Source organism: Artibeus jamaicensis, unplaced genomic scaffold (assembly GCF_021234435.1).
Source record: "Artibeus jamaicensis isolate MK-2021 breed Jamaican fruit bat unplaced genomic scaffold, CSHL_Jam_final contig_777, whole genome shotgun sequence".
Lineage (NCBI taxonomy): Eukaryota > Metazoa > Chordata > Mammalia > Chiroptera > Phyllostomidae > Artibeus > Artibeus jamaicensis.
This window is the reverse complement of record NW_026521966.1, coordinates 935863-962589: the sequence shown is the minus strand read 5'-3', so window position 1 is coordinate 962589 and position 26727 is coordinate 935863. Positions and strand designations below refer to the sequence as shown.

The following is a 26727-nucleotide window of genomic DNA, read 5'->3' as shown; positions in this document are numbered from 1 at the left end:
TGAGTGCCCCTCCTGGAGCATTAACTCCCCTGGGGTTCTTGCCTGCCACACTCATGCTTAATACAGGCACCTCAGACAGGAAACCACCAGTGCTTGTAGAAGAATATCCATGGCATGTGCTTCAATAGAAAGTGTAGAGGAGTACTATCAGGACCTGATAGTATCTGCTACACCATCCATTAATGCCTTCACTCCATCATGACCAATCACAACTTAAGGAGGAAAAAGCTGACACTCAGTAGATTAACAGTTCAGGTCATGGAATTCATGAGAGTGGAGAGTTGGCTCTGTTTCATTCACTCTTTATCCCCAGCTTCTACATCAGGGTCGACACTGTAAGACCTTAATTAATCTTTGCTCAATGAAGGAACATCATAAAGCAACAGTGACTTGTTCAAGTTAAAACCTGGGATGGGATCTCCTCCAAAAAAAACCCATGTTTCCCCCACTGACCTGGTAAGCATGTACCATTACCAGCAGTTAGCACAGGGTGTAGCACGTGCGTGCAGAAAATAGTTGTTGAATGAATAAATGTTGAAACAAATGAACACATGCATTCCATACCTTTATGTTCCATCTTTCCCTCTCTTACTTAGGAATCACAGAAGAATACTATAAGGAAAGTAGAAAGATGCCATGCCACACACGGTCATGGAGAAATGAGGATTTCCAACAGAAATTCACACAGCTGCTACTTCTACGCAGATCGAAACCCAGAGGCTATCATTTTCCACTCTGGAAAAGAAAACAGGAGAGTACAGATTATCAAAAACATTTTATTGAGATTGGAGACTTATTTGGCCCAAGCCCAGGTACCCAGGAAGAGCCTCTCACAGTCGTACTGCATGGGGTTGCAGGAATCGGGAAGTCAACCCTGGCCAGGCAGGTGAGGAGAGCCTGGGAGGAAGGCAGGCTGTACAGGGACCGCTTCCAGCATGTCTTCTACTTCAACTGCAGAGACTTGGCCCAGTCCAGGACAATGAGTCTTGGTGAGCTCATCTCAAAAGACTGGGCTGGCCCTGCAGCTCCCATTGAACAGATCCTGTCTCAGCACAAGAAGTTGCTTTTCATTCTTGATAACTTGGATGAACCAAAATGGGCCTTGAAACAGCACAGTTCTGAGCTCAGTCTGCACTGGAGCCAGCAGCAGGAGGTGCACACACTGCTGGGCAGTTTGCTGAAGAAAACCTTACTTCCTGGGGCTTCCCTGCTCATCACAGCTCGGATCACAGCTCTGGGGAAGCTCATTCCTTCTTTACAGCAGCCACACTGGGTGGAGGTCCTGGGATTCTCTGAGTCAGCCAGGAGGGACTATTTCTACACATACTTCACTGATGAAAGCCAAGCAGTCAGAGCCTTCAGCTCAGTCGAATCAAACCCGGCACTCTTGACCATGTGTGTCATGCCCTTGGTGTCCTGGCTGGTCTGCACTTGCCTGAAGCAGCAGATGGATCAAGGGCAAGAACTCTCACTGACCTGCCAGACAACCACCATCCTCTGTCTGCACTACTTTTTCCACATTCTCCAAGCTCAGTCCCTTGGGATTAAGCTGAGTGGATTCTACTCTCTGGCTGCTAAGGGCACCAGGCAAGGAAAGACCCTGTTCAGCCATGAGGACCTCAGAGAACATGGGTTGGATGAGGACATCATCTTTACTCTCTTAAAGAGGGGTGTTCTTCAAGAACACCCCACATCTATGAACTACAGTTTCATTCACCTGTGTTTTCAGGAGTTCTTTGCAGCAATGTACTGTGTTTTGGGGGATAAGAAGTTAATTAGCATCAGAAGTATGAAAGACTTGATAAGAGAATATGGGATGGTTGGTGTGTTTGGGGAACCAACTACATGTTTTCTATTTGGCCTTTTGAGTGAGCAGGGGATGAGAGAGATGGAGAGCATCTTCAAATGCCAGCTGTCTCCGGAGAAGCATCACAAACTGCTACAATTGGCCAAGAAGGAGATCGACCTCACACAGCAGAACCTAGAGCCATATTGTTGGCACTCGCTCCACTCTTTTTATGAGTTTCAGGATGAAAGTTTTCTGACAGCAATATCTGATTTCTGTGGAATGAGGATATGTGTCCAAACTGACATGGAGCTCCTGGTGTTCTCTTTCTGCATTAAATTCAGCCAGCTGGTGAAGAGGCTTCAACTGAATGAGGGTGAATCTCAAAGGCAAACACAACGGCCTTCAGGTGTCATTCTGTGAGTGCTCCCCCTCCCCTCCCTTCAGCTATTCTATTGTTCCCACTGTCCTGGGCCCTGGAAGAACTTTTTTAAAATTGCTGTTTATGCAGTTTTCTGTCTTTACTCCCATCCCAGCCCATGCCCCCAGCCCTTCCCACCTCCCTACCATTTCCACCCCCTCCTAGTTTTTGTTTATGTGTCCTTTATACTTGTTCCTGTAAACCCTTCCACTTTCCCCCTGAAATTCCCTCCCCTCTACACTCTGGTCACTGTCATCCTGTTCTCTATTTCAGTGTCTTTGGTTATGTTTTGCATGTTTGTTTGTTTTGTTGTTTAGCTTCCTGTTAAAGGTTAGATCATATGGTATTTGTCTTTCACCACCTGGCTTATTTCACTCAGCATAATGCTTTCCAGTTCCATCCATGCTGTTGCTAGGGTGGGAGCTCCTTCTTTCTTTCTGCTGCATAGAATTCCATTGTGTAAATGTACCATAGTTTTTTGATCCACTCATTTACTGATGAGCACCTATGTTGCTTCCAACACTTGGCTATTGTAAATTGTGCTGCTATGAACATCGGGGTACATAGGTTCTTTTGGATTGGTGTTTCAGGGTTCTTAAGATATAATCCTAGCAGTGGAATTGCTGAGTCAAAGGGCAGATCCATTTTTAGTTTTCTTAGAAAATTCCATACTATTTTCCATAGTGGTTGTACCAGTCTGAAATCCCAACAGTGCACTAGGGTTCCCTTTTATCCACAACCTCTCCAACACTTGTTGTTTGTTGCTTTGTTTGTGATGGCCATTCTGACTGGTGTAAATGGTGTCTCATTGTGGTTTTAATTTGCATCTCTCTAATAGCTAGTGATACTGAGCATCTTCTCATGTGTCTCTGGATCCTCTGTATGTCCTCCTTGGAGAAGTGTCTGTTCAAGTCCTTTGCCCATTTTTTAATTGGGTTGCTTGTCTTCTTAGAGTGGAGTCATGTAAGTTCTTTGTATATTTTGGAGATTAAACCCTTGTCTGAGGTATCATTGGCAAATATGCTTTCCCATATAGTTGGTTCTCTTTTTATTTTAATACTGTTTTCTTTAGCCGTGAAGAAGCTTTTAATTTTGATGAGATACCATTTATTTAGTCTTTCCTTTATGTCCCTTGCTCTAGAGGACATGTCAGTAAAAATATTGCTGCATGAAATATCTGAGATTTTCCTGCCTGTGTTCTCCTCTAGGACTTTAATGGTGTCACGGCTTATATTTAAATCTTTTATCCACATTAAATTTATTTTTGTGTATGGGGTAAGTTGGTGCTGGAGTTTCTTTTTTTTTTGCATGTAGCTATACATGGGAAAACATACAGTTCTCCCAACACCATTTGTTGAAGAGGCTATTTTTACTTCATTTTATGTTGCTGCCCCTTTGTTAAATATTAATTGACCATAGAGACTTGGGTTTATTTATGAGTTGTCTGTTCTGTTTCTTTTGGTCCATGTATTTATTCTTATGCTAATACCAGGCTGTTTTGATTACAGTGGCCTTGTAATACAGTTTGGTATCAGGTATTGTGATCCCTCCTACTTTGCTCTTCTTTCTCAAAATTGCAGCTGCTATTCAGAGTCATTTATGGTTCCATATAAATTTTTGAAATGTTTGTTCTATGTCTGTGAAATATGCCCTTGGTATTTTAATAAGTATTACATTGAATCTGTAAATTGCTTTGGGTAGTATGGACATTTTGATTATGTTAATTCTTCCAATCCGTGAATACGATATATGTTTCCTTTTTTGTGTGTCTTCCTTGATTTCTTTCTTCAGTGTTGTGTAGTTTTCTGCATGCAGGTCTTTTACCTCCTTGGTTAGGTTTATTCCTAGGTATTTTATTTTTCTTTTTGCTATATCGAATGGGATTTTTTTTCTTGATTCCTGCTTCTGCTGATTCACTGTTGGTATACAAAAATGCCTTTGATTTCTGGATATTGACTTTGTAACCAGCTGTTTTGCCAAATTCATTTATTAGGTCGAGCAGTTTTGGGTAGAGTCTTTAGAATTTTCTATGTATACTATCATGTCATCTGCAAACAATGACAGTTTGGTTTCCTCCTTTCTGATTTGGATGCCTTTTATTTCCTTTTCTTTTCTGATCACTGTGGCTAAAACTTCCAATACTAGATTGAATAGAAGTGGTGAAAGTGGACAACCTTGTCTTGTTCCTAATCTTAGTGGAAAAGCTTTTAGTTTTTGCCCATTGAGTATGATGTTGGCTGTAGGCCTCTCATATATGGCCTTTATTATGTTGAAGAATGCTCCCTCTATTCCCACTTTGCTGAGTGTTTTTATCATAAATGGGTGCTGTACCTTATCAAGTGCTTTTTCCGCATCTATTGATATGATCATGTGATTTTTGTCTTTGCTTTTGTTTATGTGATGTATTATATTTACTGATTTGCACATATTGAATCATCCTTGCATCCCTGGGATGAATCCCACTTGGTCATGGTATATGATCTTTTTAATGTATTGTTGGACATGGTTTACCAGTATTTTGTTGAGGATTTTAGCATCTATGTTCATCAGTAATATTGGCCTGAAGTTTTCTTTCTTTGTTGTGTCTTTATCTGGTTTGGGGATTAGAATGATGCTGGCTTCATACAAAGAGTTTGAGAATCTTCCATGGATTTTTTGGAATAGTCTGTGAAGGATAGGGCTTAGCTCTTCCTTAAATGTTTTGTAGAATTCTCCTGTGAAACCATCTGGTCCAGGGCTTTTGTGTGTTGAAAATTTTTTGATTACTGCTTCAATTTTATCTGCTGTTATTGGTCTGTTCAGGCTTTCTGCTTGTTCTTTATTGAGTTTAGAAGATTATATTTTCTAGAAATTTGTCCATTTCACCTAGGTTTTCAAATTTCTTGGCATACAGTTCTTCATATTAATTTCTTACAGTCCTTTGTATTTCCATGGTGTCAGTTGTAATCTCTCCTCTTTCATTTCTGATCATTTTTATTTGGTTCTTCTCTCTTTTTTTCTTGATGAGCCTGCTTAAAGGCTTGTTGATTTCATTTATCTTTTCAAAGAACCAGCTCCTTGATTCATTGATCCTTAGAATCGTGCTTTTAGTCTCTATGTCATTTAATTCTGCTCTGAACTTGGTTATTTCCTTTCTTCTATTTGCTCTGGGCTGTCTTTGGTGGTGTTCCTTGAGTTCTTGGAGTCATAGGGTTAGATTGTTTGTTTGAAATGTTTCTATCTTTTTTAGGTAGGCCTGTATCACTATGAACTCCCCTCTCAGGACTGCCTTTGCTGTGTCCCTTCCCCAGAGAAACTCTTACTAAGGCTGACCTCAAGTTGCTAAAGGACCTAGGTCACCAGGGACTTCTAAGGGCCAACTCCCATTCTCTGTCCAGTTGGGGCTCTGTGCCTAGTGTCTAACCCTGTGACCTTCCCTACATGCCTCTGGGCAGCCTGCTTGTACTGCTGCTTCTCCTCCTGCTTCTGTCATCTTGGCCACTTTCACTCCTGGTGCACATCCATCCAGCCCACTTGCCTCTGTATCTCCCTCTTCCTACCAGGGAAGAGGGAGATGCTTCCCACCAGGCACTGCTCACTCAACTGCTCAGGCACACCCTTGATAGCTGTTGACTATGAGCTTGGCCCTGAGACCTCTCCCATCACCTCAGAATGTGTGTGTTTCTGAAAAGGAGTCTCTATTTTCCCTGAAAAATGAATTATCTTGTGTGTGTCAACGATGCACAATTGCCCCAGTCTCCATCTGAATATGACCTATTAGCTCTCTCTAACAACCCTCTAATCCCAGCAGCAGTGTTAATTTCCATATCTGGGTTCTGCAACTCAGTGGTATACTGATCCTTTAGTTCTTTGAAGTACTTATCTCTCCTGTAGATAATTCACTCCATAAATGAGTATTATACACTGATTTTATGCCAGACCCTAAATATCAAAGGTTAATAAAGCACATCCCTGTCTAAAGAAACTCAGATAGGGAGAGAAGACAGACATCCATTTATTAACTAGAAGAGAGTAAAAATCCTATGATAAGAGAGGCTTAGTAGAGGCAGTTGGTAGCCCAAAGGGAGGGATCACACGAGTGCACCACAACAGGAAATTCCAAGGAGGAAATGTAGAACTTGTGTATTTTATTTTCAGATTTATAATTTTTTTCTAATATAAAATGCATGTACATTGTAGAAAAATGAGAACATATAAATAAGCAACAAAGTCAAAATTAATTATCAGCCAGAACTCTATCACTCAGAGGTAATCATCCATCAAAAAGGATATATAGGGTCTTCAGGTCAAGATGGAGGTGTAGGTAAACATGGCTCTCCTCCTCGCACAACCACATCAAAATTAAAACTAAAATATAGAACAACCATCATTAGGAATCGTCAAAAATTGAATTGAATGGAAAAACAACAACTACGGAAATAGGAAATCACATCCATCCAGACTGGTAGGAGGGGTGGAGACAAGATATGGAACAGGCTGGTCCCTCAACCACGTGTGGCAAATAAAAATTTGGGAGAGACATTGGGAGCAAGGTTCCCAGTCTCACACAAGACCCCCAGCACAAGATTCCAGTGCCAAGAAAATAAGTCCCCCTAGCTTCTGGCTAAAAAACCGAGTGGGGATTTAGTCAGTGGAAGAAACTGCAGGAGTCCAAAGAATTTCCTCTTAAAGGGCCCACACACAGACTTACTCAGACTCACTCCTAAAGAGCTCCAGCACCAGTAAGGCAGTTTGAAAAGCAGTTTGAATGGCATACTGGGAGGAACTGAGATATCTGTCATCAAGATGAGAGCTGGGGGATAGCTTTCTCACAGACAGTAAGTCAGGCAGAGGCCAGCCTTCCTTTTCTGAACCCCCCCCATACACACACACACACAGAGACACAGAGCCATCAGGTGGGTGCCATACCTGATGTTCCATTACCTGCCTAACACTGCTTGCCAGTCCTGGAGATCCTCTGAGGCTCCACATCACCACCTTACAGACCCACCCAGCTGTTAACAGTGGCTTTTCTATATGAATAGCTAGTCTCAGCTAACACGTCACAACTTCTTAAATTCTCTCAAACAAGCAACAGGTGGATTCTGTGAGTGGCTCTTGCTAAGTGGCTCCAGGCTCAGTACTAGCAGCAGCCAGCCTAGGTTCTAATTAAAATTAACATGCTAAAGGTTAAAGATAAAGAGAGAATCTTAAAAGCTGCAAGAGAAAAGAAGTTGGTTACATACAGGAGAGTTCACATAAGACTATCAGTGTATTTCTCAAAAGAAACTTTGCAGGCTAGAAGCGATTGGCAAGAAATATTTGAAATCACGAAAAGCAGGGACCTACAGATGAGATTGGTCTGCCCAGCCTGGCTATAATTTAGAATCAAAGGACAAAGAGCTTCCCAGATAAGAAGAAACTACAGGAGTTCATCATCACCAAACCATTATTATATGAAATGTTATACGGGTTTATTCAAGAAAACGAAGACAATCAAAATTATGTACAGCAAAATGACAATAAATACATATCTAATGACAACTGAATCTAAAAAAACAAACTAAGCAAACAAGATCAAAGACAATCATGGATACAGACAGCATTTTGATGGTTGCCAGTGGGAGGGGGTATGGGGGAATAGGTTAATAGGTGAGGGGATTAAGAAGTACAAATAGGTAGCTACAGAATAGTCTTCAGGATGTAAAGTACAGTATAGGAAATGGAGTAGCCAAGAACTTATATGCATGACATGTGGACATGAACAAAGGTATGAGGATTACCCGAGGTAGTGGGGAGTGCTCAGTCAAGGGAGCTGAAGGGGGAAAAATTGGAACTGTAATAACATACCCCATAAAATATAATCTTTAAAAATGGAGGTATATATCCTCTAGTCTCATTTTATGCACATTTCTAATGCTAAACTGAGCCATATTGTATATTATACTTTACAGTCAGCTTTATTTCATTTTTATATTAAAACTCTCTTCTCATGTTATAAAGTAGCCTGATACAACACCATTCGAATGACCATATGGTATTCATAGGCAAGGTGCCACAACTATCTACCCATTATCTCTCCTCAGGCACTTAGGTTGTTTCTAATTGTTATGGTTACATAACAACTTATATTAAGGTGAACTGGTCTTTAAAAAACCTGGTTACAGGTGTTCCATTGGTGGTAGCCTTCAGAAGTACCCTGGGCAGGCACAGAGGCAGAGGTCAGGTGAGTAACAGCAAAAGTCAAGGGCATCAAGAGAAATTGAGTTTTCAGTGGACAATGGCACCTGGAGTCTGGAGTGACTTCCAGGGGAAACTGCAGGCTGCACCTGCTGTGAGCAGGGAATTTTTAAAGACACAGAGTCAGCCAGGCAAGGCAGAGAAAAGAACAAGGATACTGTAAGCATACCAGAAGTCCCTGAAGAAGTGACAAAGACTGGCCCAAGGCTGTGGGAGGGAGAGGAGGACCAATACGAGATAGTAAGGATGAGCAGCTCATGTATTTGGTTTGTAATTAAGCACTGTGCATTTTGGTAATAGATTGTTATGTTTTCATTTCAGTCTTTCTGATTAAAGATTAAAGTTGGCAAATGTTCAGCAAAACAAAGTTTTAAAAAGTATTCTTCGCCCTGGCTGGTGTAGCTCAGTGGATTGAGCACAGGCCTGCGAAGCAAAGGATCGAGGTTCGATCCCAGTCAGGGCAGATGCCTGGGTTGCAGGTCATTTCCCAGTGGGGGACACATGAGAGGCAACCACACATTGATGTTTCTCTCCCTCTCTCCTTCCCTTCCCCTCTCTGAAAATAAATAAATCAAATATTTTTAAAAAAAATAAAAAGTATTCTTCAGCTTTTCCAAAACTAACTGAATGTCCAAAAAACAATGAACTTTCAAATGATAATTTGGTTTGTACCTTTGCAACATGTATATGTCTTAGAGCTATTAATGCTGAAACCTCACTAAGATATTTGAAATTCTCTATAGCACTTTTACCACATCACAAAGCCCTCTGCACTAGGTCCTCTTGTCCCCTTCAGGCAGCGAGGAGACCGAGGCACAGACCAGTGGAATTCATATGCCAACAGCTGGCTCCAGAGCCTCTGCTCCTCGTTTCTGCATGGCTCTGCACACCTGAGGGGAGGATGAGTGGAGATGGGGAAATATACTAGGTCCAGAAGCTGGTGGGCTATCAAGATAGAGATAGCTGGGAAGAAAATAATTTGCTACTCTGGAACTTAAAATAGTATTCGAGTCATTGAGCAGTAGATGAAATCATTTAAATAATGTGTGAAAATGTAGAATTTAAGTTGGTGGAAATTCTACAAGGCAGTCTACCCTAACGTTCTCACAGGAAGCCAATCATCAAATTTTTTTCTCCTGAGATAATCTCCTTTGTCATCTCTCTACAGTGGACCCTCTCTGTGTCTTGCTATCCTTGTAAGAGGATAGGGTCCCACACAAGCAAACCAGGATAGCCATTTAAGCAGTCATAATCAACATCCCCATCAAACACTCAGCTTTAAACCACCTCTTCCAGACTCTTCCCTCCTCCCACCAACTCCTTTCCTTTCTGGGAACTGGTACTTCACAACATCTGTGCCACAGGAAGAAAGGCAGGTCTGCACTGAAGACAGGATGACTGTCTACCTCCCCAAGCTCCGTGCCAGGCCCTGTGCTGGCCACTGCAGATCAAAAAGATGAACAATATCTGCCCCTGCCCACAAGAATATCCCAGACTGAGGCAGAAACAGACCCACCAAGTGAACACTGCAGTAGAGAGAGGCAGGGGCTATACAATGAGAAGCCTCATGGAAGTGGGGCACTTAGCCCAGGGTGGTGAAAGCAGAGGGGCACTTGGGGTAGCTAACCAGCCCTGGTGGTTGCCCTGCCCACTGCGGCCTGTTGCTCAGAGAATCCACAGTACACTGTGTTGTGCAGGGCTGTGCACATGACCACCACCTCAGCACACACAGGTCTCATCTCTTCTGGTTCTCTCTCCCTCAGGTCCAGCTGGGGCCCATTTACAGATGCCTGGTGGCAGATTTTCTTCTCCATTCTTAAAGTTCCTGGGAGCCTGAAGGACCTGGACCTGAGAGGAAACTTCCTGAGCTACTCTGCAGTACAGAGTCTCTGTGAGGCCTTGAAATGTCCACATTGCCACCTGGAGACCCTGAGGTGAGTCTGGCCCCAGTTCTGTTCTGAAACAGGGATGGATAGGAAATGAAGATAGAAATTGTGATCAGGATGAGGGTGTGGTCTTTGTATTCAACAAATATTCACTGGGCCCCTCTTGGGCCATGCACTGTGTCAGGGGCCATGCCTACAACAGAGAGCTAATGCAGACAGAATTCCACCTTCACAGAGCTTGCAGGTGATTACCATAAACCACACAAAAATACATGTGTAATTACAGGCCCAGATAAGGGCCTCCCATGAAAACAACCTTAAGAAAATGAATATGGAAGAACATCTGAAGATACAGAGGATTTACCTCAGTGAGGCAGGAGGGAAGAAAGTTCAAAGGCCCTGTGGCAGAAAGGAGGATGGTCTTTCATCAAATTGAAAGCTGGCTAGTGAGGCTGGAGGATGGAGAGCAAAGGAGCAACAGGGGCTACAGAGATCATGCAGCCAGACCTGCTGTGCAAGGCCCCGATGGAATCTGGGGTGCTTTTCTAATGCATTGTGATTATAATCAAAAGGCTCATCAGATTGGTATATTTTCAAAGTAGAAACAGAGTGTAGTATGAAAAATGGAATGGAGGGGAGCAAAAGTAGTGGTTGGGAGACCAGTTCATAGGAAAGTTTCAATAGTTCTTGTAAAGATGGTGAGAGCTTGCAGGAAGGGACATTGTAAAAGTTTCTGCAAGAAGTGGTGGTATCTTAGATGACAGTGTTGGCCATGGAAATGAAAAAAAGTGAATCAATTCAGGAGTTTTGAAAAAAAGGTAAAATCAACCAGACTTAGTAATGGATTATATTTATAGACCAAGGTAGATGGAGGCATAAAAGGAGATCTTAGGTCAGGCCAGAGGAATGCAGGGGATGGTGGCAACTTCACTGAAATGGGAAATAGTGGAAAAGGAGTGGGTGGGAGATGGAATGGCATAGGTGGGATTTTGGGCATGTTATTTCAAGTTTTTTTGAGGTATCCAAAAGGAATAGTCAAACTTGTATCAAATAAATCTCTTTGCAAAAATAAGATGACCCATGGAGTAAATCTCAACAAATTTAAAAGAATTTAAATCCTACAAATTACATTCTCTGAATATAATAGAATGAAATTGGAAAGCAATAACAGAAGGAAATTCACAAATATACAGAAATGAAACAACATATTCCTAAAGTAATAATGGGTCAATGAAGAAATCACAAGAGACATTTAAAAATCTTTTGAGATGAATGAAGAGAAAAACACAATATACTAAAATTTACTTGATATAGCTGAATCATTGCTTAGAGAGATATCAATAGATATCAATGCCAAGACTATAAAAAGAAAGCATATGACTACACACCCATTAGAATGGCCAAAATCTAGAACAAGACAACACTAAATGCTGACAAGTTAGTGTAGCAACAAGAACCCTCATACATTGCTGGTGGAAATGCAAAAACAACAAGGCCCATTTGCAGATTTTTTCAGAAGTAAACACACCCTTACCATGTGATCCAAAAATCATGCTCCTCAGTATTTACCCCAAGGAGTTGAAAACCCATGCTGACACAAAAACCAGCACACCAATGATTATAGCAGCTTTATTTATAATTGCCAAAACTAGAGAGCAACCATATGTCCTTCAGTTAGCTGGCAAATAAACTACAATACACTCATACATTGGAATATTATTCACTGAAGAGAAAAAATAATTCATAAAGCTATAAAAAACATGAGGGAAATTTAAATACATATTACTAGGTAAAAATAAAGACAGTCTTTGAGAAAGAAGAACAAAGCAGGAGGGATCACAATACCTGATATCAAACTGTATTACAAAGCCACTATAATCAAAATAGCCTGGTACTGGCATAAAAACAGGCACATGGGCCAATGGAACAGAACACAGAGCCCAGAAATAAACCCAAGTCCCTATGGTCAACTACTATTTGACAAAGGGAGAAGAAGCATAAAATGAAGTAAAAATAGCCTCTTCAACAAATGGCGTTGGGAGATCTGGACAACTACATGCAAAAAAAATGAAACTTGATCACCAACTTAAACCATACACAAAAGTAAATTCAAGGTGGATAAAAGACTTAAATATAAGTCATGACACCATAGAAGTCCTAGAGGAAAACATCAGCAGAAAAATCTCAGACATTCCATGCAGCAACATCTTCACTGATATGTCCCCTAAAGCAAGGGATGTAAAGGAAAGAATAAATGGGACCTTATCAAATTAAAAAGCTTCTGCATGGCTAAAGAAAACAGCATTAAAATAAAAACAGAACCAACTATATGGGAAAACATATTTGCCAATGATACCTTGGACAAAGGTTTGATCTCCAAAATATATAAAGAACTCACATGACTCCACCCCAAGAAGATAAAAACACCCAACTGAAAAAAGGGCAAAAGACTTGAACAGATGCTTCTCTAAGGAGGACATACAGAAGGCTCAGAGACATATGAAAAGATGCTCAGCATCACTAGCCATCAGAGAGATGCAAATTAAAACCACAGTGAGATATCACGTCACACCAATCAGAATGGCCATCATAAACAAAGCAACAAACAAGTGTTGGAGAGGATGTGGATAAAAGGGAACCTTAGTGCACTGTTGGTAGGAATGCAGACTGGTGCAGCCACTGTGGAAAACAGTATGGAATTTTCTAAGAAAACTAAAAATGGAACTACCTTTTGACGCAGCAAGTCCACTGCTGGGATTATACCCTAAGAGCCCTGAACCACCGATCCAAAAGAACCCATGCAACCCAATGTTCATAGCAGCACAATTTACAATAGCCAAGTGTTGGAAGCAACCTAGGTGCCCATCGGCAAATGAGTGGATCAAAAAACTATGGTACATTTACACAATGGAATTCTACGCAACAGAGAGAAAGAAGGAGCTCCTACCCTTTGTAACAGCATAGATGAAACCGGAGAGCATTATGCTAAGTAAAATAAGCCAGGCAGTAAGGTACAAATACCATATGATCTCACCTTTAACTGGAAGATAATCAACAAAAGAAAAAAGCAAACAAAATATAACCAGAGACATTGAAATTAAGAACAATATAACAATAGCCAGAAGGGAGGGGGGAGGGGACTGTGGGGGAAGAGTTTTCAGGAAATACTATAAAGGACACATGATCAAAATCAAGGGCGAAGGTAGAAGCAAGGAAGGGAGGTGGGTTTGCCTGGTCTGAGGGGGAGTGATGAGAAGAAAATTCAGACAACTGTAACTGAACAACAATAAAGTAATTTATGGAATGGGGAAAAAACACAACTTAGCAAACTGACACAAGAGAAAATAAAAATCTGAATAGTCCTTTTTAAAAAAAAAAAAAGACAATCTGAAAAGCTACATAATGTATGATCCCAACAATATGAAAGTCTTTAAGAGGCAAAAATATAAAGACAGTAAAAAGGCTGCCAGGGTTGGGGTGGGGGTAGGGATGAAGAGACACAGCATAGTAACTATTCTATATAACACTATAATGGTGGGTATATATCAATCTACATTTGTCTAAATCCATAGAATATAGCTCTGGCAAGTGTGGCTCAATTGGTTGGAGCATTGTCCTGTAACTGAAAGGTTGCAGGGTCAATTCCTGGTCAAGACACATACCTTGGTTGTGGGTTCTATTTCTAGTCCAGATGCATGCAATCCCTACTCCAGGGGCAGAGTGGAGGCAACCAATCAATGATCTCTCTCCCATTGATATATCTCTGTCTTCCTTCCTCTCTGACATCATCTCTCAAAGAAGATATAAAAAATGTCCATGGGTGAGGATAAAAAAAGATAGAATCCAAACATTAAAAGAGAACCTTAACATAAACTATGAACTTTGGGTGATTATGGTGCATCAATGTATGTTCACTAATTGCAACAAATGTTCTACTCTGATGCCCAATGTTGGGGAAGGCTGTGTATGTGGGGGCAGAGATACGTAGTTTCTGCCCAAATTTTACTGGAAAAAAAAGCTCTTTTTTTGAAAATGTATTTAAGAAAGAAAGAGGAAGAGGACAGAGGGAAAGAATATGAGAGGAAGAAAAAGCTCAAATTAGAAACTTAACATTTTATTTTAAGAATCAAAAAGAAATAACAATAAAGGGAAAATATAACAAAAAAAGAAAGATGAATGAAGAAAATAATATAATCTAGAGTAGAAGTAAATAAAACAGATAAGTAAATAAATACAAAAACAATACAAAAATAATGACAGCAAACATTAGTTCTTTGCAAAGATCAGCAAAATTGAAACTCTTAGCTAAAATGAGTAGGATAGAAACAGACCTGATTCAAATTACTGATACCAGGAATGAAAGAGATATCATCGCAATTGACTTCATTGAAAAATTTAAAGGGACTTCAAGGGAACATTATGAATATTTTAAGCCAACAAATTAGATAACCTAAATGAAATGGACTATTTACTAGAAAAACACAAAGTAATAAAACTGGTTAAAGAAGATTTAGGACATTTAAATACATTTTTAACAAGTAATGAGATTAAATTAGTGAAAGAAAAAAAGAACTTTCTAAAAGCAAACCCCAGGCCCAGGTGGTTTCATTGATTAATTCTACCAAACATTTGAAGAAAAATTAACACCAGTATTCTCAACCTTGGAAAAGAAAGCAACAAATAGAAGAGGGAATACTTTCTAATGTATTTCATGATGGCAACATTACCCTGATATCAAAATCACACAAAGACAAGCAAAGTTATCTCAAGGTATTAAAAAAAGGTATTCATCCCTTATGAGTAGAGAAATGAAAATCCTCAATAAAATAAAAGTTATAAAAAAAGATGGTAAAGCATGACCAAGTGGAACTTATCTCAGGAATGCAAAGTCAGTTTAGCCCAGGAAAATCAATCCATGCAATACATCATGTTAACAGAATAATGGACAAAAACTATATGATCATCTCAATACACATAAAATCATAGTTGAAAAAATCCAACACCTTTTCACATTATCAACACTCAATGAATGAGGAAAATATGGGAACCTTCTTAGCCTGAAAATGACCAGCTATGAAAAACCTACAGCTCACATTACACTTAATACTGAAAGAAAGAATGCTTTTGCCCTAAGATCAGGAACAAGACCAAACTCTCCACTCTTTCCAAGGCTACTCAACATTATACTGGAGGTTCTATCCACAGACAGTAGGAAAGAGAATGAAATGAAAGTCTTCCGTATTATAAAGAAAAAATTAAAATGATCTCTATTTGTTCCTTACATGACAGGGTTTTTAAAATCCTAACGAATCCACAAAAAATAGATATTAGAACTAATAAACTAATTATCAAGCTTTCAGGATAAAAGTTCACCATAAAAAATAAAGTGTACTTATACATATTAGCAATAAACATCCTAAAAATGTAATTAAGAAAACAGCATCACATACAATAGCATTGAGAATTATCAAATACTTCAGAATAAATTTAACAAAGGTAGAGCAAGACTCACATACTGAAAACTACAAAACATAGTTGAATTAAATCAAAACTAAATAAATGGTGAGACTTCTGCCAAGATGGAGGCATAGATGGAGACGCCATGCTTTCTCCCACAACCAAGTTGAGAGACAACAAAATATTACCAACAGAAAACACAGCCAGAACACAGTAAATTGACTTTTCAGAAGTCTGATGACAACAAATTCTTCAACCTGACTGATAGACCAGTGAGGGAGTGGGTGGTGAGACGATGGGACCGAGCAGGCCCCAGCAGCAAGGGGCAGCAGAGGGGGCTGCCATTTCCCTGCTCTGACCCTGCCCCCACATATGGCGTCACAACTCAGCGACCTGGGAGGCCCTGCCCTGGTAAACACCTAAGGCTTTGCTCCTCATAATTAACGGGCACGAACAGACCAAAAATGGTTCAAGAAGATCTCAAAGCCCCAGAGCCCATAAATCTAAGCAATGAAGAAATGGCAAAACTTTCAGATGCACAGTTCAAAACACTGGTGATCAGGATGCTCACAGAACTGGTTGATTTTAGTCACAAATTAGAGGAATATATGAAGGCTAAACTAATTGAAATGAAGGGAATTGCACAGGAAACCAATAGTGATGAAGAGGAAACTGGGTCTCAAATCAAGGGAGTGAACCAGAAGGAAGAAAATAATGGCCAAACAGGAAAATATGAAGAAACAAGAATTCAAAAAAATGAGAAGACACTTAGGAACCTCCAGGACATCTTTAAATGTTTCAACATCTGAACTATAGGGGTACCAGAAGGGGGAAAGGAACAGCCACCAGTGGAAAACTTATTTGAACAAATAAGAAAGGAGAATTTCCCCAATCTGGCAAAGGAAATAGACTACCAGGAAATCCAGGAAGCTCAAAGAGTCCCAAAGAAGTTGGACCCAAGAAGAAACACACCAAGGCACATCATCATTACATTAGCCAAAATTAAAATGAAGGAGAGAATCCTAGGAGCAGCAAGAGATAAGGGGACAGTCACCTACAAAGGAGTTCCCATCAGACTGTCAGCAGATTTCTCAAAAGAGACCCTACAGGCAAGAAGGGGCTGGAAAGAGGTATTCCAAGTCATGAAATCCAAAGACCTACAACCAAGATTACTCTATCCAGCAAAACTTTCATTTAGAATGGAAGGACAGATAAAGTGCTTCTCAGATAAGATGAAGTTTAAGAAATTCATCATCACCAAGCCCTTATTATATGAATTGTTAAAGGGACTTGCCTAAGAAAAAGAAGATATAAAAGATGAACAGTGCAAGGACAGCAAACTCACAGTTATTGACAACCACACCTAGAACAAAAGCAAACTAAGAGGACAGCTAGATCAGGAGCAGAACCATAGAAATGACGATCACATGGAGGGTTAGCAGCAGGGGAGTGGGAGAAGGAGAAGGTAAAGAAAATAAGTAGCATAGATGATAGGTAGAAAGTAGATAGGGGGAGGGCAAGAATAGTATGGGAAATATAGAATCTAAAGAACTTGAGACACGTGGTCATAAACTAAAGGGGGGAATGGTGGGGAAGGGGTGTGCAGGGTGGAGGGGAATGAAGGGGGGAAATAGAACAACTATAATGGCATAATGAATAAAATATATTTAAAAAATAAATAAAAATAAATAAAACAGCTTTCTTAGAGTTTGAGGGGCCCACTTAAAAATTTTAAATAAATAAATGGTAAAGCATAGCCTGTTCATGGATTGAAAAACTTAGTACTAGCTATTAAGACAGTCATGATTGCCAAACTGATCTATAGATTCAACTCAATCTGTATAAAAATACAAGCTACCTTTTCTGTATAAATGGTCAAGCTGACCCTAAAATTCACATGCAAAGAAAAGTTTGCATGTCAAACCCTGGGGGACATACCCATCCTGATGTGGCATGAACAAGAGAGGTCAGCATTGATGCCTGAGGAGGAACACAAAGGGAGGTGGAAAAACACCATGCAGTGTGGTGTCATGAAACTTAGGGGAGCGGAGACTTTAATAAATGTGTGCTCACCAGGGCCCATTGCTGCTGGGAGGTCAAGGACAATAAGGACTGAAAGTTGTCCATTAGATTTGTGATAGGGAAGTCATGGATGTCTGCAACAGGAACAGTTTTGTGAGGTGATGAAGTCAGCACCCAAATAGGAATAGATTAAAGATGAAGATGGAGGTGGAAATGAGACTACAAATACAAATGCCATTATCAAACTTTGGTAGTGAAGAAGGAAAAAGAAGTAAAGCAGAAGGAAATGTGGGATTTACTAGAGGTGTATATGTGTGTGCTTGTTTGCACTGAAGAAGGAAAAGGCCTAAGTTTGAATATGTGTTGATAAGGATGATAAAAGATAGAGGAAGAAGGACTAATTGATGGTCTGTTTTTCTTCAGAGGGAGGCAGTGGTGGAAAGACTGGCCTTGGAGGAGTTGGGAACATCTCACCCTATAACAGAAGGGTAGATGAAGACCTGGCAGAGAGAAGGTGTCCCATAGACACATAGGTTTGACTATGGGAAGCTGATGGATTTCCATCTAATGGCTCTATATTTGCCTGTGAATTAGAAATTTAGTTCTCTACTAAGAGTGTGAAGGTTGGGGTGTTGAAGGCTTGGGGAAGGTGCAATATGGAAATGGCAATTGTTGAGTAAATGATTTCTTTTTTTAAGATTTTACTTATCCATTTTTATAGAGAGGGGATGGGAGGGATAAAGAGAGAGAAAGAATCATCAATGTGTGAGAAATATCCTGGTCCGTTGCCTCTCACATGCCCCCAACTGGGAAGCCAGCCAGCAACTCAGGTATGTGCCCTGACTGAGAATCGAACCTGCAACTTTTCTGTTCACAGGCTGGTATTCAGTCCACTGAGTTACATCAGCCAGGGTGAATGAGAGGTCTCTGCCTGCCAGTCATTGTAGGGGCTCATATGAGAGTCACTGTGTGATTCATAATGACAGCCCTGCCCTTGTTACTGAGGTGGGAGTGAGAGTGGGGGAGTGGGAGAAGGGCAAAGGTGAGGGTTAGCTAGAAGAATATGATGGGAGGTCAGAGGGTAAGTTCAGTCATATAGCCAATGACATATCACAGAATCTAAGCTAAATTCCATGAGAAGTGAAGAAAAGAATTTGGGAAAAGTTTAGAAGAAGGAAGGGTAAAGCGATTGCTCACTGAAGAAGGGCTAGGTGGAAGAAGTTGAGCAAGCAGAAGATAATGGCAAATCCAGGCTTTGACTTTTCCAAACCACTATCTGCAGGGGAATCGCCACCTAGATACAGATTTTCATATAAACCTTTATGGGGAAGACCATGGCTCTTGAGGTTGAACACTCAGATACGATGTATAGAAAATGTAAAGGCCAAGATCTAGGATAAGAATGGAATTTCTCTTGATCAGAAAGACTGGTCTTTGCTGGCAAGCAACTGGAAGATGGATGTACCTTGACTACAACATTCAAAAGGACTCCACTCTTCATCTTCTATGGAAACTTTGTGGTGGTGCTAACCAAGAAAAGAAGAAGTCTTATACCAGTCCTGGGAAGAATAAGCATAAGAGGAAGAAGGCTAAGCTGGCAGTCCTGAAACACTGCAAAGGGACAATAATGGAGAAATTAGTCATGTAGGTCAGCAGAGCCCTTCAGATGAATGTGGTGATGGAATGTTTGTAGCCAGCCACTTGGAAAGACATTATTGTAGCAAATGTTGTCTGGCGCATTGCTTCAACAAACCAGAGGACAAGTAATTGTATGGGGGTTCATAAAAGACATGAACTTAAAAAAAATAAATCTAGGCTTTGGGACCTCCTGTAACTACATGAGGCTGTGCCACCTTTCCTAAAACCATTCCAGTGAGAACCACCTGAGTCCAGGAAGAAAAGCCTTTGAGAAGGTCTCAGAAATCCTGATTCTACCTTAAACTTCACACCTAAGCGAGAAGACACCAATCTACAGTTTACTCCTTATATAGCTATAGAACCTCACAGTCTCCATATCAATTCTGTATCTACTCCAAGAAATACATTCTTGGGCCTCAAAAAAAAAAAAGCCCTGTGAAAATGGCAGAGCAGTGTATCATTACACTTTGCAGATGATAAGAACTGAAGGGAATTTAACTTATTTTGCACAAAAAGAAGTGAAAGTGGGAGGGCTGGGCAGGCTCTGTCTCTGAAATATTCGTGCACCTTTTCTCAGACATGAACTTCTTTCTTTTGTCTTAACTCTATAGGTCTCCATGAGACTTGCAACCAGGGGAGAAATGGGCAGCAGTGGCTCATCTTGGGCTAACTCCCTGAACTTGTCTCCAAGGCCCCATTTTTCTCTGACTCTCCAGTGAGCTGACAGCAGCCACTCCTTGTCTCACTTCTTTCCCATAACATTCCAAGAGAGACAAAGCAGCCCTGCCTAGACTCTCTCCTGTTGCTTCTTCTCTTGCAAGCCCTTCCTGTTTCACTGTCCACAGCTTTAATAAACAATTTCTCAAAATAAAAACAAAACAAATTTTCTGGCTTTTGTGACTCAGTGGATTGAGTCCCAGGCTGTGAACCAAAAGGTCGTGGATTGGATTCCCAGTCAGGGCACATGTCTGGATTACTGGCTGGGTGTCCAGTAGGGGTTGTACAAGAGGCAACTACTCAGTGTTTCTCTGGCACATGAGGGATCTTTCGCTCGCTCACTCCCTCCCTTCCCTTCTCTCCATAAATAAATAAATAAAATCTTTTAAAAAGAAGTAAATGGAAGGGCTGAACTAGAATTCAGTGAGTGCACAGCCCAGCACCACCTCCAACTCTTCATCAGGAAAGCCAGGATCAAAGTCATGCTGACTCGGTGGAATAGTATAATAAAAATAAGTTTTTCACAAGAATCTGGATCAGGCAGTTATGAATACTTCCTCACTAGAAAAGCTGAAAGAACTCAAAGATGTACTGCCTTGGGATGTAAGAATGTCTAAGACCTTAGAGCAAAGTCTTAACTAATGTTTAAATTTCTCTTGAAATCAGTTGAGTACTATGTGTTTTCTGGGTATTTTTTTTATGAACATGTACTATTGAGCATAGTACCTGGATAAAGCAGTAGGGATACGTTAGAGATCCAAATGAGCAGATTCCAGAAAAAGTAAGGTCAGAGGGGAGGCAAGAGAAGGTAGAATCAAAGACCCAGGATGGAAGAGCCTTGGTTCCCCTGAGGAAGAAAGAAAAGAGAAGGGATGCATGAAAACTGAGTGAAATCAGGATGGAGACAGAGAAGAAAAACAACAGACTCAGGTCCCATGGCAACAACATCCTTTAAGTTCTATTCTAAGTACATGGGATAAATTATCTCCTTTGACCCTGGCAACCACCATGTACAATGGGCATGGTAAATCCGTGTTACAGATCAGTAAACCTGAAGATAAAGAAACCTGCCCTATGTTCAAGTAGAAACTGGCAGAGGGAAGATTGACACCATGTCTGTGTGATGTCCAACTAGGAGAAGACTAAGCAGGTCCCAATATTAGTGTCCTCCAGCTCATTCAGATCCCTTCCCACAATAGCATCCCATGTTCCATTCCGTTGGAACCTGCCAAGTCTCCTTCTTGAGCTCAGGACCCCAACCTAACTCTCTCCTCCAGGAGTTCTCAGAAACTCCTCCAAATCAGTGTATTCTAAACTAGACTTGCCTCCATTCAAAAGAAAACCTGTTTCTCTTCTAAGAACCAGTTAGATAATCCTAAGATCCAGTACAAAATGGACATGCAATGTCTGTGTTCAAACATCAGAAACAATGTGCCATTAAAAGTACTAACATACAAAGCTTTATTCCTTCCACCCCAGACTCTTACTATATCATGAAGTGTTTTTTAATATATTTTATTGATTATGATAATACAGTTGTCCCTTTTTTCACCCCTTTATTCTCTTTTGCCCTGCACACCCTCCCACCAGCATCCCACCCACTTAGCTCATGTCCACAGGTCGTAAATATGAGTTCTTTGGCTTCTCCATTTTCTACACTATTCTGAACATCCCCCTGTCTATTCTGTACCTGTCATTTATGCTTCTTATTCCCTGTACCTTTTCCCCTGCTCCCCCTCTCACTCTCCACCAATAACCTTCCATGTGATCTCCATTTCTGTGATTCTATTCCTGTTCTATTGTTTGTTTTTAGTTTTTGTTTTTTTAGATTCAGTTGTTGAATGCTATGCATTTGTTGTCATTTTACTATTCATATTTTTATCTTCTTTTTTTAAATAAATTTCTTTAATGTTTCATATAATAAGGGCTGGGTGATGATGAACTCCTTTAATTTGATCTTATCTGGGAAGCACTTTATCTGCCCTTCCATTATAAGTGAAAGCTTTGCTGGATAGAGCAATCTTGGATGTAGGTTCTTGGCTTTCATGACTTGGAATACTTCTTCAGTCTCTCCTCGCCTGTAAGATTTCTTTTGAGAAATCAGCTGATAGTCTTTCTTATGGGAAATCCTTTGCAGGTAACTGTCTCCTTTTTTGCTTGCTTATCTTTAATATTGGGTAATGTAATTATGAATGTGCTTTGGTGGGTGCTTCCTTGGGTTCAACTCCTCTGGAACTCTCTGAGCCTCCTGGACTTCCTGGAAGTCTATTTCCTTTACCAGATTGGGGAAGTTCTCCTTCATTATTTTTTTAAAGATTTTATTCATTTATCTTCAGAGGGAAGGAGAGAGGGAGAGAAATGTCAATCTATGGATGCCTCTCATGCTTCCCCTGCTGGGAATTGGCCTGCAACCCAGGCATATTCTCTGACTGGGAATCGAACCGCAATCATTTGATTCGCAGGCCCACTCCTTCATTATTTTTTTTAAATAAGTTTTCCATTTCTTGCTCTTCCTCTTCTCCTTCTGGCACACCTATGATTCAGATGTTGGAACATTTAAAGTTGTCCTGGAGGTTCCTAAGCCTTTCCTCGATTTTTTTGAATTCTTGTTTCTTCATTCTGTTCTGTTTGAATATTTATTTCTTCCTTCTGCTCCAAATCATTGATTTGAGTCCAAGATTCCTTCCCTTCACTGTTGGTTCCCTGTCTATTTTTCTTTATTTCACTTTTCATAGCCTCCATTCTTTCCTCTATTTTGTGACTATACTCAACCTTTTCTGTGAGCATCCTAATTACCAGTGATTTGAACTCTGCATCTGATAGGCTGGCTATCTCTTCATCACTTAGTTCTATTTTTGGAGCTTTGATCTGTTCTTTCATTTGGGCCATATTATTTTGTCTTCGCATGCCTGTTACCTTGTAAGGGGCAGAGCCTTAGGTATTTGCCAGGTCAGGGCACCCCATGTCCTGCGCTGTGGCACTGTATGTGGGGGAAGGGTCAGAGAGGAAGCAGTGCGACTTACTTGGCTCTCTGCCAGCTCTCAGTCACTTCCCCTGCTTCCCACAAGCAAATTGGGCCCATCTGGTGCTGATTCCCAGGTGGGTGGAATTGTGTACTCCTAGGACACTGAAGAGACCCTGGGTCTCTCCAATGAACTCTCCTATAAGTCTGGGAGCTTTTTTAACCACCTCAACACCCACAGGTTTTTACAGCCTGAGGTTTTGAGGCTTTATTTCCCTGCACAGGAATACTGGGTTGCATGGTCTGTCTTGCTGCCCAGTTGTTCTTCCCGGTTTATCTGCACACAAATATGGGACCTCCTGGTCTGCCAGCTGCCACCTTGTCACACATCCTTTCTGCCCAGGCTGCCCATCTCTGCCCTTCCCACCAGTCTGGATGCATGTTTCTTCTTTAACTCCTTGGTTGTCAGACTTCCATACAGTTCAGTTTTCTGGCAGTTCTGGTTGTTGTTGGCTGTTTTATTAAATTTTTTGTTGCCCATCTTTTGGTTGTGTGATGAAGCAGAGTGTATCTACCTACACCTCTATCTTGGCCGGTAGTCCAGGAACTATTTTTTAATTGCTATTTAAAGTTGCTGTCCCTAGATCAGGACCAAACCATAGAAATGAAGATCACATGAAGGATTAGCAACAGGGGAGTGGGAGAAGGAGAAGGTGGGAGAAGGTACAGAAAATAAGTAGCATAGACCGTAGATAGAAAATAGATGGGGGGGGTAAGAATAGTAGGGGAAATATAGAATCTAAAGAACTCAAGACACGTGGTCATAAACTAAAGGGGGGGAATGGTGGGGGAGGGGTTTGCAGGGTGGAGGGGAGTGAAAGGGGGAATAGAACAACTGTAATGGCATAATCAATAAAATAAAATAAATAATTAAGACTTGGGGGAAAATACATCAGAGCTTATTATTGGGTCACTGATGCTTAGGAGCAGTGATTCCCAAACTTGGTATCCAATTCACAAAACCAGAAACACTTTGGGAAGGGTTATTTTTTATCATCTTCATTCAGGTATAATTTGCATACAATAAGTACACCTATTCAGTATGGGAAGTGTAAAAGCTAAAGAACTTAAGACACATGGACATGAACTAAAGGGGGGGAATGTGAGTGGGAGAAGTTGTGCAGGGTGGAGGGGAATGAAGGCAGGGAAATGGGACAACTGTAATAACATAATGAATAAAATATATTTTCAAAATAAAAAGTAAATAAAAATAAAAAATAAAGTTGCTGTTCTTTTGTCATGCTGCAGGTGCATGCAGACCCTCTCAGGTGCCTGAGGGCCCTACCCACAAGTCACTGTGAACACAGCTCGACACATGCCAGGCTTCTCCTCCTACAAGGCACCAGACACATGCACCATGCCCTAAACATCTCCTCCTCCCATGGGCCCATCATCCCAAACCACAGTACAAAGAAGACTGTCAAAGACATCATTCAAACTTAAAGCACATGGGAAACTCATCACCTCCCAGGGTATTTCCATGACACACTAAGTGTATGAATTACAGTGGGCAAAAGACTTGCCCCACAAAATCACTAAATCATGCTATGCTGTTGTCATCAAGCCTCACTCCAAAGGCATCCCTGATCCTCACCATGCCTGATGGGAAGGCTATCCTGGGACCCACAACATCAAGGGACAGAGGGAAGTGGGTGGTCAAGAACTCTTCCTGCAGAGGGGTGAGGTAGCAGGAGATGGGGATACACGAGAAAAACTTCCAATAATACCATGAGAATTCACTTACAAAACACAAATTCACAGATAAAATTATTAAGGAACTCAAGATGACAACCACAGATCACAAACCCCAACAACAGCACAGGCTGTACTTCCGTGAGGCTGATGCTGCCTCCTCTCACACCGATTCTTGAAGTACATGGTGGCAGTACCAGCTCCATATCTACTTCAGAAGGCTCCTGCCCCACATTTCCAGAGGCACCAAGTGCTGTTGGGGCCACAGGAACATGTCCCACAGGCACTGCTCTGACCCCAGTGTTCATCCTCTCCCACCTGGACCAACTGCTTCCTGCCTCACCCCAGCAACCATCCTCCACTCACCATCAGGGATCTTTCCCAAGCAATGCAAGAACTACCCTCCTGAAGAACTATCACTGGCTCATGGCTGCCATTTGAACAAGATCCACACATCTAATAAACACATTCCGGACCTACCACCATCTTGATATTTTCTCTCTCTACCCTCAAAATCCCCTCAGGTAGCCATTATAACAAATCACTAAAGACATGGTGTAAGTTCACATCCACCCTGTCAGCCAGGACACTCCCCTCCCTCCACCACATCTAGGTGAACTCCTACCCACAATTCAAGGCACCCCTCATATGTCTGTTCCTCCTTCCCTGCCTAGTCAAAATTCACCCTCCAAACCTCGGCCTTCAGCATCACCCATCATGCCCCTGTTCACTCTATTTCATTCATTCATTAATCACATAAGTGCCTACTATGTGTGAGACACAGCACTGGGTGCTGGGGTTCAATGGAAATGTAAACTCCTTCCTCACAGAACATCCATTTGTGAGAACAAACAAAAAACAAATAAATAATGTAAAATATTTTCATGTGATTTGGGCTATAGAGGAAAATAAAGCAGAAAGGAATGGGGGCTGGGGCTGCAATTTTAAACAGGAAGGGTCATGAGGCAAGATTTCCCCGAGGTGCCTTTTGAGCAAATTCCTGACCCAGGTGAGAGAATACACCTCCCTATGGGGAGGTGAGAAGATTGTCCTGGCAGAAGAAACAGCAGGTGCAAAGGCCCTGAGAGGAGACTGTGCCTGGAGTGTTTAAGGAACCGCAAGGAGTTCAGTGAGGATGTAGATAAAGAAGGAAACAAGATGAGCACAGAGATGACAAGGAGCCATGTTTAGTGTCCCACAGTCAAAGACCAGGACCTTGAGTTTACCTCCAAAGACATAGAAACATGAAAGGCTTTTGACCAAAACAAAAGTGAGAATTCACCTACTGATCATTTCTGTACCATCCCCCAGTACCTGTGCAGTTCAGAGGTTTGGGGGGGGGTCTCACTTACCTCTGTCTAACCCAGAGAAGTGGGTTAGACAGTGGGTGCTAGTGGAATCAACAGGTGAATAAACTCAAGGCTCTCGGTGTGCGTTTCCCACAGGTTGGCTGAATGTGGTCTCACAGCAGTGGGCTGCCAGGAACTGGCTGGTGGGCTAAGCACCAACAGAAGCCTGACTGAGCTGGACCTGAGCTTCAATGAGATCCTGGACATTGGAGCCAGGCACCTTTTCCAGAGCCTGAGAGTATCCACCAGCAAACTGCAACACCTGCTGTAATTACTCCTCCTTGATGCTTTTTGGAAGGATGGGACACAGAGAAACTGAGAGATGGGCAGGATGGAGTGATGGGCTGGAGAGCAGGTAGATGCCCTGGTGTTGAAACACACCAAAGGATCCCATGGCAGCTAAGTGGGCAAATGGCAGGCTGAGTCAACAAATAGATCCAGTGTGTAACTGAAATATTGGATAATAGTACCAAGTTGATATGGGGAGTAGCAAGGTTGGTGAGTGTCACAGAGGAATG

The 26727-nt window shown here is 41.3% G+C and overlaps 1 protein-coding gene across 9 annotated transcripts in view; it reads left to right on the top strand.

Moving 5' to 3' along the window:
- The window catches only part of NLRP1 (NLR family pyrin domain containing 1), a 134870-nt gene that overhangs the window by 83821 nt on the left and 24322 nt on the right, over positions 1-26727 (top strand). For all 9 annotated transcript variants that reach the window (XM_053672569.1, XM_053672571.1, XM_053672570.1 and 6 more), the window contains 3 exons: positions 597-2205; positions 10190-10360; positions 26306-26476. In XM_053672569.1, the coding sequence (XP_053528544.1) occupies positions 597-2205; positions 10190-10360; positions 26306-26476 (1951 nt within the window). The remainder of the gene's footprint in view (positions 1-596; positions 2206-10189; positions 10361-26305; positions 26477-26727) is intronic.